Source organism: Toxotes jaculatrix, chromosome 8 (assembly GCF_017976425.1).
Source record: "Toxotes jaculatrix isolate fToxJac2 chromosome 8, fToxJac2.pri, whole genome shotgun sequence".
Classification (NCBI taxonomy): Eukaryota; Metazoa; Chordata; class Actinopteri; family Toxotidae; genus Toxotes; species Toxotes jaculatrix.
The window spans coordinates 6,657,291-6,672,922 of record NC_054401.1 but is presented as its reverse complement, the minus strand read 5'-3'; the positions used below and the strand labels follow the sequence as shown (position 1 = coordinate 6,672,922).

Genomic DNA, 15,632 nt, shown 5'->3' with positions numbered 1-15,632 from the left:
TTTTTCCGATTTTGACACCTTACTATACTATGACGTTTTTTATGACATTTTGAGGTCAAAAAAATGTTTGACTTTTTTTGCCCGAAAAACACGCCTTACTATACTATAACGTTTTTTATGACATTTTGAGGTCGAAAAAAATTGTGACTTTTTTTGTCCGATTTTGACGCCTTACTATACTATGACGTTTTTTATGACATTTTAAGGTCGAAAAAAATTTTGACTTTTTTTGTCCGAAAAAAACGCCTTACTATACTATGACGTTTTTTATGACATTTTAAGGTCGAAAAAAACTTGACATTTATTGTCCGATTTTGACGCCTTACTATACTATGATGTTTTTTATGGCATTTTGAGGTCGAAAAAATGTTTGCGTTTTTTTGCCGGAAAAAAACGCCTTACTATACTATGACGTTTTTTATGACATTTTGAGGTCGAAAAATTTTTTGACTTTTTTTGTCTGAAAAAAAACGCCTTGCTATACTATGACGTTTTTTATGACATTTTGAGGTCGAAAAAATTTTTGACTTTTTTTGGCCGATTTTGACGACTTACTATACTATGACGTTTTTTGACATTTTGAGGTCGAAAAAAATTTTGACTTTTTTTGTCCGAAAAAAACGCCTTACTATACTATGACGTTTTTTATGACATTTTGAGGTCGAAAAAAAGTAGACTTTTTTTGTCCGATTTTGACGCCTTACTACACTATGACGTTTTTTATGACATTTTGAGGTCGAAAAAATTTTTGACTTTTTTTGTCTGATTTTGACGCCTTACTACACTATGACGCTTTTTATGACATTTTGAGGTCGAAAAATTTTTTGACTTTTTTTGTCCGAAAAAATCGCCTTACTATACTATGACGTTTTTTATGACATTTTGAGGTCAAAAAAATTTTTGACTTTTTTTGCCCCCCCAAAAAACGCCTTACTATGCTATGACGTTTTTTATGACATTTTGAGGTCGAAAAAATTTTTGACTTTTTTTGTCCGAAAAAAACGCCTTACTATACTATGACGTTTTTTATGACATTTTGAGGTCGAAAAAAATTTTGACTTTTTTTGTCCGATTTTGACGCCTTACTATACTATGAGGTTTTTCATGACATTTTGAGGTCGAAAAATTTTTTGACTTTTTTTGTCCGAAAAAAACGCCTTGCTATACTATGACGTTTTTTATGACATTTTGAGGTCGAAAAATTTTTTGAGTTTTTTTGCCCCCCAAAAAAACGCCTTACTATACTATGATGTTTTTTATGGTATTTTTAGGTCGAAAAAAATTTTGACTTTTTTTGTCCGATTTTGACGCCTTACTATACTATGACGTTTTTTATGACATTTTGAGGTCTTACTAAAATATGATTTTTTTTAAAAAATAAAAGAAAATAATAATAATCCCTTCAATTACAATAATGCTGTGCACAAATTTCATGCACTGTCCCTAATCATAATAATAATAATGATAATAATAACAAACCTCAATACTGCAAAAAAATAATATGCAATACGCTGTTTTTAGGCAATGACTTGGTATGTATGACTGCGTGTTTGTCTGTTATGTATGCTGCTAATGTTATTATATGTTTTATTTATTTATTCTTTTTTTAAAAAAATATTTTTATGCACTGACTGGAGATAACTTAAAATTTCGGTTTACCTGTGACAATGACAATAAAGATCTATTCTATTCTATTTTATTCTATAATAATAATAATAATAATACTAATAATAATTCCTTCAGATACAATAGGGCTCTCGCACGTTTTTCTTGCTCGGACCCTAAAAAAGCAACATGAGCTCTGTCGTCCATTAGTAACCAGCTGAATGATCTCCAGAGATCCAGGGGTCAGCCATAAAATCATACAAAAATATCAATCCGCAGCTGTGATTCCAGATCCCAAGTGGGATAAACTCCCCATTACCCTAGGCTGTTATGATAATAATGAAGTGATTATGTCAGCGTTAAAAACCTATAACGTGTGTTTGGTGGATGGACAAGAGTAGGTTTATTATGTTGCTGTATTTTACAGAGCCAATGGTTCCTCTGTGAATCCTCACCAACTCACTGTGAGAAATCAAAGCACTCGCCAGTCATTTAGTAGCTCTAATTAATAAATTATATTCCATTGCAAAAGCTATGAAGCACATGAGCAATCAATCCAAGTTGAACGTATTGCTTCACTGCTAATACAATAATCTCTCACCAAACATATTGTTACAGCTGGAGTGTAAAGAGGAAACAATTAGAAAAAAATAAAATTACTGTATAATCGTGTTCTGTTAATCCTTGCAGTACTGCACATTGCACCTGCACACAGGGCTGAAACAAAACCATTAATGGACTATTTTGATTAATGGACTAAATTTATCTGGCTTCTAAGGTATCAGAATATGCTCCCTTTTCTTGTCTTAAATTTAAAGTTTTACTTCACATTTTTCAGATGTTTTGTGGACTAAACAATAAATTGATCAATCAAGATAATGAAAAGAATCGTTAGTTGCAGCCCTCATAACACATTTAAAGCTATATTCTGTCAGGACATCATACAGTAACACTGCAACAGCACTGCTACCACTGTAGTATTGTACATTTTTAAAGCTGTACTGGTAATGCTACTTCTCTTATGCATGTTTGCGGCTGACACTAATCACCTACAGTTGTTGACCTGGGCAGAACAGCCACTGTATAATAGCTCTTGTTGAAAAACAAGGGAAAAAAATCTCTTCCTAATTAGTGTTGTCTTGGGCATTTTTTCTAAAGGGACAGCAACAAGGGAGAGTCCTTGGCGAAGCATGGCAACATGATTAATGTAAATGTTTTTCTTTGATCATATTGGTACAGGATTGAAGCAGTGCAGGCAGCTTGGAGGCTCAGTGTGGGCTGGTATCATGCCTCTCGCCTGTGTCCCGCACTGGGCATACCCAGTGTAGTCCTGGCACTTCCAACCTGGCCTCACGCTTCCTAGAGGAATTTGGGTCCAATTGTAGTGGGAAAGAACAAGCAGAGGAAAAAGGACAGACATGTTCATGTCCACAAGATAATTCTTTAAAAACTGAGAAATATTCAAAACTTGTTTTGGATAGTGTTCCAGTGGATCTGTTAAGCAAATAGATGTAAAAACACTATGTCTGGATGTAAAGTGATTCAATAGATGAAGGAAAAAAACTATTAGATCAACAAACAGTACAGGGGAAGAGACAGCATTTGGACGTTTAGAGGAGCTGGCTGAGATCACACTCCTGAATTTGTCAGCCTCAGTGGTTGAGGAAAGTGAGCCAGTTTTTGGAGCAGAACTGATAGAATTGTTTTTGGAAACTCTTGCTTGAATTAATGCTTATGTTTTGCTTTATTGCCTGAGTGGGCTGAGGTAGATTGTTGAGTTGTGTGTCTTTGCTGCATTTTCTGTATACATTTTCCTGCTTCAAAGTTCAGACTTGCTTCCACATAAGCGTATGTTTGTATCTTTGCTCGCACATATAACATGTAATTGCTTCCAGTGTTGAAATATGTATGTATAAAACCTGACTGAAGTGGAAAAACATTCAGACAGCTCATTTGCATTGTGATTGACACCTAATACAGTATCCTAAGAGCTTTTGTATTCAACAAAGCATCAAATTCTGAGGATCTCTATCTCTTGGGAATCAAAACACATGTAATTGAGATGCAGTCAGAATCATAAATACAGGTTTCTGAACAACAGATTGGACTTGCTTCAAAAAAACAAAAGCTAAACAGACATCCCTCTGCCTTCAGAACATAATGATTAAAATGATTAAAAAATAGCGGCACACCTGTGCTGCGGTGGAAGCCAATATTCTTCCAAATATACTAAAGTATAGCTAATCATAGTTGTTATAAAACTTTACTAGTCAAAGCTTAATCAGCAGAAATCTGTTTTATAGCAGCTGTGTTGTTTCCACCTCAAACTCAAATACATGTAGTGCCCATTTAAACTCTCTGGATCAACACTTAGACTTCTGTGATATTTTATGATATTTTATTTTATTTACATAGCAGTAGCTATGTAGCTAACATTTAGGTCAGTTGTCATGTATTTGTTTTAAAATTATCAGTTGTTTTTTTTTCAACGTTTGACCTATTGCTATCAGACACTACCAATGGCCACGATCAAGATTATTTACCACCCTTGTCTCTGTATCAGGTGTTTGATCTGGTGGATTTTCATTTCAAGTCAGTAAAAACCCAAAGCGAATGTACTGATGACAATGATACAGAGAATGTTTTTAAGAAGCAAGATAGATCTTTAATTCCTTGCTGAGTTGCCCATGCCCTCACTAATAGTCAAATGTAAATCAGACTGCTTAAAATGCCGACCACAAACCCAGGTGTTTTTGGTCGGGTTTAAGTCATCTCTCTGGATCTTCTGCATCCACTCTCTCTCCCCATACCGCAGTGTTAATGGGGAATGCATGAAAGCTGACTTCCTTGTTGTAACATGACAAAACAGTGCATAACGGCACACAACAATGAAGTGCGGCCATTGGTGAGCGGTTGTGCTACTTGTATCTAGTTTTCTGAACCAGTGCATTACAACAAAATCAACAAAACCAAACAAAATACTCAAACAACTATTCGGTAGGCCCGCCTCTGACAATCTCATACTACTCCTAACTTAGCAATAGGTTATGCTTTCTCTGCGCCAGGTTGAATCGTTTTTTCTGGTCGAGAAAAGTTAGCGCTTTTTTCAGGGTGCCGTGTTTTTTGTTTTGTTCGTATGCACCTCAACTAAACATACACACATACATACATATATATATATATATATATATATATATATATATAAACAGTTACAAAAGCACACCCACTGCCCTGTTCTTCAAGCACACCCTCTTTACCCACGTACACATAAACCTCTTTCTTTCAAATATTAAATATATTTAACATTTGTATTTTATTGTGTCAGCTTGAAACCATACAAACACGTAGTGTAGTCGAACAAGAATGTGCATGGTGAATCAAATCCCAAACAATCCATGAACCAATAAATGACACATCTTGATTGCACTTCATTCTATTGACCACTAGATGTCCTACTCGAGCACTGTGTCATTGAAGCCTTGGGTAATGAACCATTTTTTTAATCAGGTGTCGAAGCTTCAACAAAGCCTCGATCAGCCATCACTAGTGTCAGGAGCTCTTCTTATCAAACAACAACAGGGTAAGGATCATCAGTTGCGCTGTACTGCTTTTTCTGCCTGTAGTGCACTGCCAGATGGGTAGTTAGCATGGTAGCTTTTGTGACACGTAGTAGTAGTCTCTTTCTCCCCTTCACTGTGAAATAATACGTCTTCTTCCTTTTTTCTGCCATTTTTTTGGGAGTGGAAACTGCATTCAACTCGCAGTCTTTGCAGCGCTTGTTAGCTTATCTCAACAAACGCGGTTTGTCATGCGCACAATACTGACCTTTGAACCAGACGAGATCAGAGTTCATGTATATTGAACATTTTTACTTTTGAAAAATTCTCTTTTTTAAAAAATATTTTCGGAAGTAACCTGATGAATTAAATATTTATTTTTATTGATACTTATATTAAAATTTTAGACTCAACTCATTGATGGCTAGTGTTATTTTTAGAACAGGCCAGTGGGCTACTCATGTGGTCCCCGCGGGCACCCCGTTGGCGACCCCGGCCCTAAAGGATCAGGTTACTAAAATTTCCAAAATGTAGTTTCCCACTTACCCCCTGGTAGTGTCAAGCCATGCACATAGTACTGGTTTTTATTATCTGAGGTTTTGAGATTTCCACTGCTGAGACTTCCGCTGTCACCTCTGTGCAATTGAGAAGAACGGCATTTCATTTACAGGGCTCAAAGGATTAAAAAAAAAAATCAAATTGAAAAATCCAACAGCGCCTTTGTGCCAGTACAATGTGCTTTTCCAGAAACAATGTCCCAGATACTCAGGATAAACCTCGCTGCGAATACTGTTTAACATAACATTATTTTTAACCTTCACCGCAATGTAGACGCATATAAATAAAGTTAATGTGTAAGATTGGCCACAATAAAAGCAGTGGGACGTTCATCATAAGTTAGATAATGAACTTAGTACCTCAGTGAAAAGATGAAAGTATACCTCTCAATATTTCACCTACTCTATCAGAAAAGTAGGACTCCTGGCATCATCAAAGCTATAAATCTCTGCAGAGAGCAGTAAGTGGTGTGTCACAGATGCTAGACTGTGTTGACAAATGAATATTTATGACATTGAGAACCATAACAATTAGCATTAGCTTTCATCAGGATTCTGGGTTAAATTACTCTACTCATGAGGCTCCTCAAAGCCTCTGAACATTAAAACACTTAAATGACAAGGAGGATGGGCTACTACAAAACAGTCTTGTTGCAGAGATGGCAAAATTAGCATGGGTGCTTTAAAATGCGGCAATCTATCACTGAGTATCACAAATATTATAAACTATTAATGTTATAAACTTGCCACGTTTATTTTACTTAAAATAATATAATTTATAATAGATATGCATATTCTTTGTTTTTTTTTCTTTAACATACCAACCCATATAACACAACATACCATACACATATTAGCTCTAGGCATCTGTGATAACCCACTGACCTGAACTTTCTCGCACCTCCATACTACATACCAGTATTATACCTTTTGTACTATATACCAAAAATCAAGATTATCAGTTACCGTATTTTATAATTTCATACTGACAGGAAATGACATAAGGTGTATAGGGAGAGTTCAAACTACCACATCCAATTAAATGTGACAATAGTGATTTTTTTCCCCAAATCTGTCTGTCTGTCCGTCATTTGCAAAAACTTTCTGAAGCTGTTAAACTTCCATCCCAGTATTTGTTTTAACTTTACCCAGCTGTAAGTTGGTCCTCTGTTTCCTTTGTGCATTGCATAATGATCATCAACAGCCCACTCAAAACTCAAGCTTACTCAGTTTGCATGCTAACAAGTTTGAGTGGTAGGGGTGAAAATTTGGAAATACACTTTGACTTCATCATCACCCCACAGGATCAAAAATACATTTCAGAGGGAGAGATGATTAGGGACATTAATTGTCTGCAGCTGGATCTTGTAAGCTGTCACATGGTGTGACTCACACCTGACGTCAATTGGTACTCGTCAGTGACCTCTACCACAGAAGCTCGGCTGCTTCTTAGACTGTGTAATTATTTTGTCTAAAAAAGCAAATCCTTTTGTACTGGGCATTTTGGTGCAGACTGAAATAGTATTAGATGGATTGCCACGAAATTTGGAGGAAATATTAATGGTCCCCAGAATGTCTTAATCTCAAAAACTTTGGTTGTGCTCTGACTTTTCCTCTAGTGCCACCATGACATCTGTGGTTTTGGTGAAATATCTTTGCAACTGTTGGATGGATTGGATGTAATTTGATGCACACATTTATGTTCCTCTTAAGATGAACTGCAAATCATTTTGTGATCCCCTGATTTGTCAACTAATGCAGTCGCCTAGTCAAAAAATGAATCTGTCCAATACTTCAATGGCTAAACTAATGACAGCCTCACAGAGGTGCAAGGATGGCTGTAGACTAGCCCATAACGTAGAGAGTACATTAGAAAAACAACTTGCGGATATCTGAACGATTGTTTCCATCATTTTTCAGTCAAAAATGGTAAAAATTTTTGGCAAAAATTCTGTTTCCAGTTCCTCTGATGTGAAGATTCACTATTTTTCTCTGCTACACTAAATATAGTCTGGTTTTGGTCTGTTGGTCAGACAAACTCATTTGAAGACATGATTTGTGATTTTGGACTCTTTGGCAATTCATAGACAGAATTGTTTGTTGCAGCCCTATTATAATGCAGCTCTTGTTGGCTTTGTGTGGAAACCTTTGGTTTGACCTTAATGGAAAAAGCCTCAAGCATGATGTTCCTACATAAACCAAGCCACCTCTACAGTACAATCTATTTATGGATATATATATATATGTTGTTTATACCTGTCGATTCTAAACCCTCCTACTTCTGACCCCTGAGCTGCCTGAGTTATTTTTAGAAGTGTGTATTAGCAGCTGATTATGCAGCTGAGTTCCCTTCCGGGTGATAACAAGGTGTTGGGGCAGCAGATGAGGCCAGCCTGGCGGACCAAGTGTTGGCAGTGCACAGGATGTTCTGACAAACACATACTGGAGCTACACAGCGCTGTGTCTGAGGGCTGAGGCATCTGCTCAGTATACACATGGGTGAATCTAGTTGCAGAAACGCACACTATACACACTAAGACTTGCACACTTGCACATGCCAAAAACATACTATGTAGACTCACTTGCTCAATTAGTCACAATTTATGGTAAAATGTACTCATATCTGGCAAGATAGGCTTCTAGCATGACTGTTAGTTATCTAATTAGAATGTATAATTGAATATGAATATTAAATGACAGCATGACTGGACTAAATAGTATCATTTCCCCAAATCAGAATCTAGTTAATAATCACATTAAAGTTTTAATAATCATAAAATTGGGTAATGGCATGGGACAGAGCAGCATGGGTTTCCATGTTGCCTGGATTAGCTGTATCCAGTAATCAGTCTTTGTGCTAATCACATATACTAGGAGAATATTACAGCCACCTCAGTAACTGTAATTCAGTTTCCAGTGCATAAACTTTTCAAAGTCATTGATGTTATGGGAAACCAAATACTGGCTGAAAGTCTGTCATCCTGAATACAGTATCTCTCCAACAACAAATGCATCACCTGTGCTGCTTTTCAGGGACCCCCCCCCCCCCCCCCCCCCCATTCCAAACAATTTGTCTGCAGCTAAGAGAGCTATTTTAGTTAGTTCCATAGCAACCCCAGCATGCACGCACGCATGCACGCACACACAAATCACGAGTGAGTCCCTGAGTAGAGATAAGTGAAAAGAATTCCATTTTCAGTTCATTGTTCAGAACAAATTCATCCATATCTCTCTGTCCTTGGCCTGCTGTAGGGAGAGAGAACGTAAAGCTACAATGCACTGATAGGAGACAAAAGCTGTTATGGTAGGAAAATGTAGGTAGGAATTGTGCAGCAATGAGCTCTTCTTACTCCTCCTTCAGTATGCTTTTTCAGTTTCAGTTGAATGTTGATGTAGAGTTTTAACATTGACTTGCCTGGTGATTTAAGTGCTTTTTTAAAAAAATTTTAACTGAGTGTGCTTTGAGACAATTTTGATTGTGGAAGGCGCTATATAAATAAAACTGAATTGAATTGAATTGAATTGAACAGCATGGTCTGTAGCTCTGGTGAAATCCTAATAGAACATACAGTAGGAGGTGTAAATAAATGGGTAAAGGCTGTTGTTTCATTGTATATATGGCTGCAAGTAATACTGCATTTAAATTATTTATCAAGGTAAAATAACATACATTCGGTGGTTCCAGAGTCTCAGATGTGAGGATTTGTCTTTCTCTGTTTTACATTATTGCAGATTAAATGTCACTGGGTCTTGGACTGGCAAACACGACTTGGACTGTTGGTCAGAGAAAACAGTCAATCTGAAGATGTCACTTTGAGCTGTGAAAAATGGCACTGGGCATTATTTTCTCAAATTTCATAAGCTTTTATGGACAGAATCATCCATTAATAGTAAACTTAACTGTCACTGTAAAGTTGATTAATGCTAATGCACAAATATGCTAATATAAACTGCGAGCATACTCATGCTAAGTTAATATGGTGTTATTTTTAAGGGGTTTGTACTGATTTAACACAGTTTTCTGATGACTATTTAATATATATCTACAATTACTTCTGGTTACTGTTATTACTTGATGAATATTGCTGTTGTAATGGTTCAACATTTTTGGGAAAATGTGATTATTTGCTGTCTTTCCGAATGTTAGACTTGAAGATCGATACGACTCCTATGTGCAATAAATAAGAAGCAAGCTGTTAGTTAGCTTAGCATAAAGACTGGATACAAGGGGAAACAGTTAGCATGGCTCTGCTTGAAGATCATAAAATCTGCCTAAAAGTACCTGTCTAGTGCACTAATTAATATAGTATACATTCTATACAAGATATGATTTTTGAATGGCACAAAACACATCTATCAGCCAAATATTTTTCAGTGCATAGTTAGAATCAAGTATTTCACTATTAGTTTTAGAGACAAGCGAGGCAAGAAATATTGTTCAAATCCTTCCATATTCCTATTTTCTTCCCTTCTTTTACCACGACCCTGAGAGAAAATAACTGTTAAACAAACCATGAAAGTGAGCCGACAAGAACAGGAGGAGCGTGGAACAGGAATTTAAAATTAAGTCTTAATTTGAAGGGTTTCATTCCAAAAAAAAATGAGAAGTTCACTACCTGAATAATATGACAAAATAGCTGCAGGGGAGAGATGTCCAACTCTCTAAATTATTTTTTAAGTTGTTTGCTTACTTAAAACTTTTCTGTCAGGTAGTGACATCTCAGGTAAGCTGTTTTTTGTCGTGTTTGTTTTGAACTGTATGAGATGACATTTCTGTCTCAGAATACATCTGAGGGATTTTATCCAAAGGTGGTAGTAGGAGGGTTAGGATAGCGGATAAGGAGACTGAACCTGTAATTTTACTGTTTTTGTTGTAGGAAAAGACAAAGCAAAGCTGGCTTGTATCTTTATTACCTGCTATTTATGGTCTGGCATTTTTCTCTGTGCAGTAGTCTGTGGTTAATGCAAATCATAGTTATTCTCACGGTGTGCTATCTAATAAGACCAAACAGAAGGTCAAGTAAAGAGATAATATATCACAGTGCATTGTGCTTTAACTACAAGAAATTTGAGAATGTTTAGGTTTGCTCGCTGCTGAAAATGTTGAACCTTTAATAAAACACTTAAAGTTAATAAAAGTCTTTGCTTGTAAGAGTTTGCTTGTAAGCAGCTGAAATGTCCATTGACATGTGTCAGGTGAAAGGAGATGAAGTGTAAGCTGAGGATGCTTGAAGTTCAAGTGTGTATGTGTGTGTAAGTTGATGTGTTAACTTACAGTGGTTAAAATGTCTTTTGGTTTGTGCTGTATCTTCATGGAATGGAAAATCACCAACAGTGGCCTGTAATTAATTAGACATGTGTTGTTTAATTAATCAAAAACAAAACGGTCAAGTAAAGAGGTAACATGTCACAGTAAAGGCTAAATTTTTCTTTGTTTTAAATATTTCTTTGTTCACTGCTGTAAATGCTGAAAGCAGATATGAAGTGTTAAAGTGTAAAGTTGTTGAAATATCAGTTGTGTGGAAGTGGAAGCTTTTGAAAATAATTTAGCTATAAGTTGAATATAAGATGGAAGCAGGTGAAATATCCTATAACCTTTGAAGATGCTTAAAGTTTGTGTTTAAATGCTCTGTAAGCAATTTACAATGTCAGTTGCAGTGTAAGCAAAGCTGGCTTGTACTGTATATTAATCTGCCATTGCAGAAATCTTCCTCTAATTATACCGTTTTTTTTCTTTGGCTTGAAAACGAATCATTATGTTTTTGTTCCTCCATTTGTCTTAAATCACTGGAGAGTTGAAAATATGAGTAGGTGGAGCTGACAGCTGTTTTGAAATCAAATAGTATTTGAAACAGATCTCCACTGACATGCCAGTTATTCCCTATAAAACTGTCATACTGGTCTGGACAGCTGGAGGACAACTGTGGCAACGAGATAGTGATAGCTCTTCCCCCTTTGACGGAAGGTCTTGCCAAGTCAGACAGCAGCCCCGAAGATTCTGTTGCTCCTGCCCTACCAGAGATTAGGGAGGGGATTATTTGTTGTGTTTGTCCTTTTACTATCAGTCTCAGGTACATTCAAATGGACAGTGATCCTCCCATTTATGTCCCCCAGGCGAGGTCGGGCAAGCTCAGATGTACAAATTGTGCCCTTCACTATTGCCCTGCTTTCCATTATCATGCCTTAGCCGAAGGTAATAAAAGTCCTGCAGGCTGTATAATAACGTTTACACTTAATATTTAAACTCACGCACCTTTGCATTAGTTCTTTTTTAAGGTGTCAGTAAGATTAATGTCACCAGATCTGTGACATTTGAGTATCATTTTTCAAATTAGTATTAAATGTCAATCATGTCAATAATACATGCTTATTCTATTTAAAGCCAATGAAAAAATCACTTCAAGCTATCAGACAGAAATTAGGATTCAGATGACAGCGGGTAGAGCTGAATCATTTGGTGAGGATGATATTAAATCTTGCTTTGTTGGCCTGTCACCGTGGTGCCGAAGTGCAACGCTTAAACCCCATTAGTCATATTCTGGGCGTGATTGCTGGAACTTTCCACAACCCTGAGACGTCCCCCTTTAATTAAATCTGTAATGAACTTCCCGGAAGCAAATAGCGAAACAAATGTAAGCAGCAAGTGAGTCCAGTTTCCTTCCTTTTTGCAGGTCGTTTCCTTCTGAGGTTACTGTAGCTGCCTGCTGTACCAATCAGGTAGTCAAAAACTTACTGAAAGATAAATACCACAGCAAGCTGGACATAGATTTTTTAAGGTAAGTAAACAAACAAGGCCAATGAAAAGGACACAACAACTGTCATTGTTTTAAATGTACAAAGTTGCACAGGTCTTTTTATCAGTATTTGAAAATATTTAACAATGAAAGTTAAATCAACCAGTAAGAATAAGTAATAACAATTAATTTCAGCAATAACTAGACTTAAAATCAGAACTTTTTAGTTTTTTTTTTTTAAACACCTGAGGGAAGCAAATCAAAAGAGAACCCAGAAAAAATAACCACTGAAGTTTAGAAAAGAAAAGAAAAGAAAAAGATCACAAAATAAAGTCAAGACAAGCTCATACAGGGGTCACTCACTTCATCTGTATGTACAGCACATTCGCTCTACAACTGTGCAGGACAGCAGTGATGGAAAGAACAGTGATGAGAATGAAAACTCGTCTCCGCAGTCTAACAGCCTTTAACATCAGTATTGGCAGCTGTATGGATTCACATGTAAAGGCAGGGTGAAGCAGAAAAACTACAACAGAAACAGGAAAATCCATTTGGAGCTAGCTGGCAAATGTGTCCTTTTTCCTTTATGCTTGTATTACAGTCACAGAACTGACAGAACTCCATTTGTTACTCTGATTTGAAAGGCTGAGAGAACTGAGAAAGCATTGTCCTGTTCAAAAAGTAACCCAAGCATACAGCGGAAACACAACCCAACATCATTTTTTAAAAAATGGTCCCTGGATGCATAAGACACTGCCACTTTCCTGACACTTCCTGACTTTAAAAAAATCATTCAAGCTTGTTTCAGTAAGAAACATGACATCAACATTAGTTTGGAGGTGGATTTGAGAATCACATTTCGTGTTTGTCTGTACATTAATCAATATACATTACAATTCAGTCCTCATAGTAATTTTTACTTTCTGGCAAATCCCACCGAAAACACATTACTGGGAAAGAGGGGAATAGAAATGCAAAGAAACCTTTGGTCAAATAGTGTACTCACAAAGGAAAAAATGCAGTGACAAGTTTTGAGGAAATCATTCATCGTTCAAGATTAACGAAACAACGAAATCAAAGAGCAAAACTCAAGTGGTTTTCTGTACGTTTCTCTCTCTTTCTAACAATATGGCCCATAGTTCAACCCTCCTCCCATACATTTGGGTCTGAAAGTTATACTGGTTTCCTCACAGAGGAAAGAAGGAAAGAAAAAGGTGCTCTTTTCATGAAAGTCATGTTTGTCTTGATTGTCCACAAAAAAAGAAGTGCCAGCAGGAAGTAACCCCGGCGAAAGGATCTACAATCACAGCATAAAACGACAACATCCTTTACTGGAAAGGAATTGAGAGTTCATAACACGCTCCTGAAAAGACTGAACCTGCACTGAATTGGTGTTTGTATTTGTGTGACTGTGTGCGCAGATGTGTCTGAAACTGTCTCAGTTGTCGGTTTGTGTTCAGTCTTATTCAGAGACCGTCTTATCCTGTGTTGCTTCTTCCTGCAGGCAGCCCTTGCGGATGATGGGCAGCGGGTGGGCCTCTGTATTGAAGACCCAGTCCTCCAGGGGGAGGAGGTCATCGTCAGAGAAGAGCAGGTACAGATACCTAATCAAACATGAAAAACATCCAGTTAGTTAAATCAAAATCTTGGCTAATAGTTCACTTTTGCTTTGTGCTTCTGTACATTCATTGCTTTTACATACACTTACAGGAATACTTTATAGGGCTGTCACATTTTCAAAAACTCAACTTGAATACAATCCATACAGTATAAAGCCCCTCCTATTTATTCTTTATACATATCCCTGTGTGGTGTCTTGAGATTGTGGTGTGATTTAGAATTTTAGCTTCGTCATTATCCTGAATCCCTTCTCCATAAACAAAGCTAATGGGCCACACGTTTTTCATATAAATCTTGTTACATTATTGGCAATGGCCTTTTTATAAGCTTCTGGCAGCAGCCCTCTGGATGAATGTGAGGGGAAGACAAGGTTGTGTCGCTGGTGTTGCTCCACTCATTTCTGGGGCCACCGCTGCCTCACTTGAGTGACTTCGTAGCAGGTGAATCTTCAGATTTTTTGTTGTTGTAGAGTAAGACAGTTGAGTTTTAAAGTCAACAAACTTACTTACAACAAACGACTTATCTTTGTTGATAACTTTGCCATCTATGATGTAAAACTTCCATGCACAGGTTATCAGACGTTTTGCTCGCTAGTGTCCTCTGTTTTTATTTATTAGCTTAGTTTACAGATCAATAGGACATGCAACAGGTCAAGCTGATTAGAATAGAATAGAATAGAATAGAAATACTTTATTCATCCCAAGTTGGGAAATTTCACTATCACAGCAGCAATACACAGGCACTCAGCCTCCAAATATTGTGATTGTGAATTTTAAGAGCGCCCTCTGCTTGACTACAGGGCAAACTACTTCAACCAGCTGCTTAGCTTAGCATAACGATTAGAAGACCTGAAAGGGGCAACAAATCCACCTACCAGCACCTTTAAAACTAATGATTAACATGATAAATAAAGTTTGTTTAATCTGCTAAAAAGTTGTGCTTTTACTTTGGATACTTTTTGTTGGATAATTTCTTGTTAGGGCTAAATAACTACCTCCTCTTTGTGACGACAGGACTCCGTGAAGTCATCCACAGTTCTGTCATTTTTTTCCCCCACTTATAAAACATGTTAATTAGTGAACTTTAGAGGTTGTGGTAGGCAGATTTTGTTACCTCTGGATAGAGCCAGACTACCTGTTTATCTCCTGGCCGTAGCTTCATATTTGCTAAACAGACATGAGAGTGGTATCATTTTTTTCATCTAATTCTTGTCAAGAAAGAGAAAAGGTGTACATGTACTTTCCAAATATATTTCTTTAAGTGACTGGCTTACAGTCACTTTTCTGCAGCAGCATGATTTCTTATTTGATGTAAAAACCTCCATCTAGAACACCTACTATTGTTGTATGTCACTACAGTTTTAAAGTGGATAGACACTATGAATAGCATTACATTTGGTGATAAGGCAACACAGTCTGGAGTTAAAAGTCATCCTGTCTTCAGGAAGAAAAGGCTTTTTACCATCTTTTAACTGATAGGATGTGGCACCCTGAATGGTTTGCGTTGCCTAATGACCCAAGAAAGACTGGAGGTGTATGATTGCACACCATCTCTTCACC

At 36.9% G+C, this 15,632-nt stretch overlaps 1 protein-coding gene across 2 annotated transcripts in view; it reads right to left on the bottom strand.

The window, feature by feature from the left end:
* Positions 1–12,540: 12,540 nt before the first annotated feature.
* The window catches only part of LOC121185886 (mannosyl-oligosaccharide 1,2-alpha-mannosidase IA), a 166,300-nt gene continuing 163,208 nt past the window's right edge, over positions 12,541–15,632 (bottom strand). For both annotated transcript variants that reach the window (XM_041044380.1, XM_041044382.1), the window contains exon 12: positions 12,541–14,057. In XM_041044380.1, the coding sequence (XP_040900314.1) occupies positions 13,916–14,057 (142 nt within the window). In that variant the 3' untranslated portion in view covers positions 12,541–13,915. The remainder of the gene's footprint in view (positions 14,058–15,632) is intronic.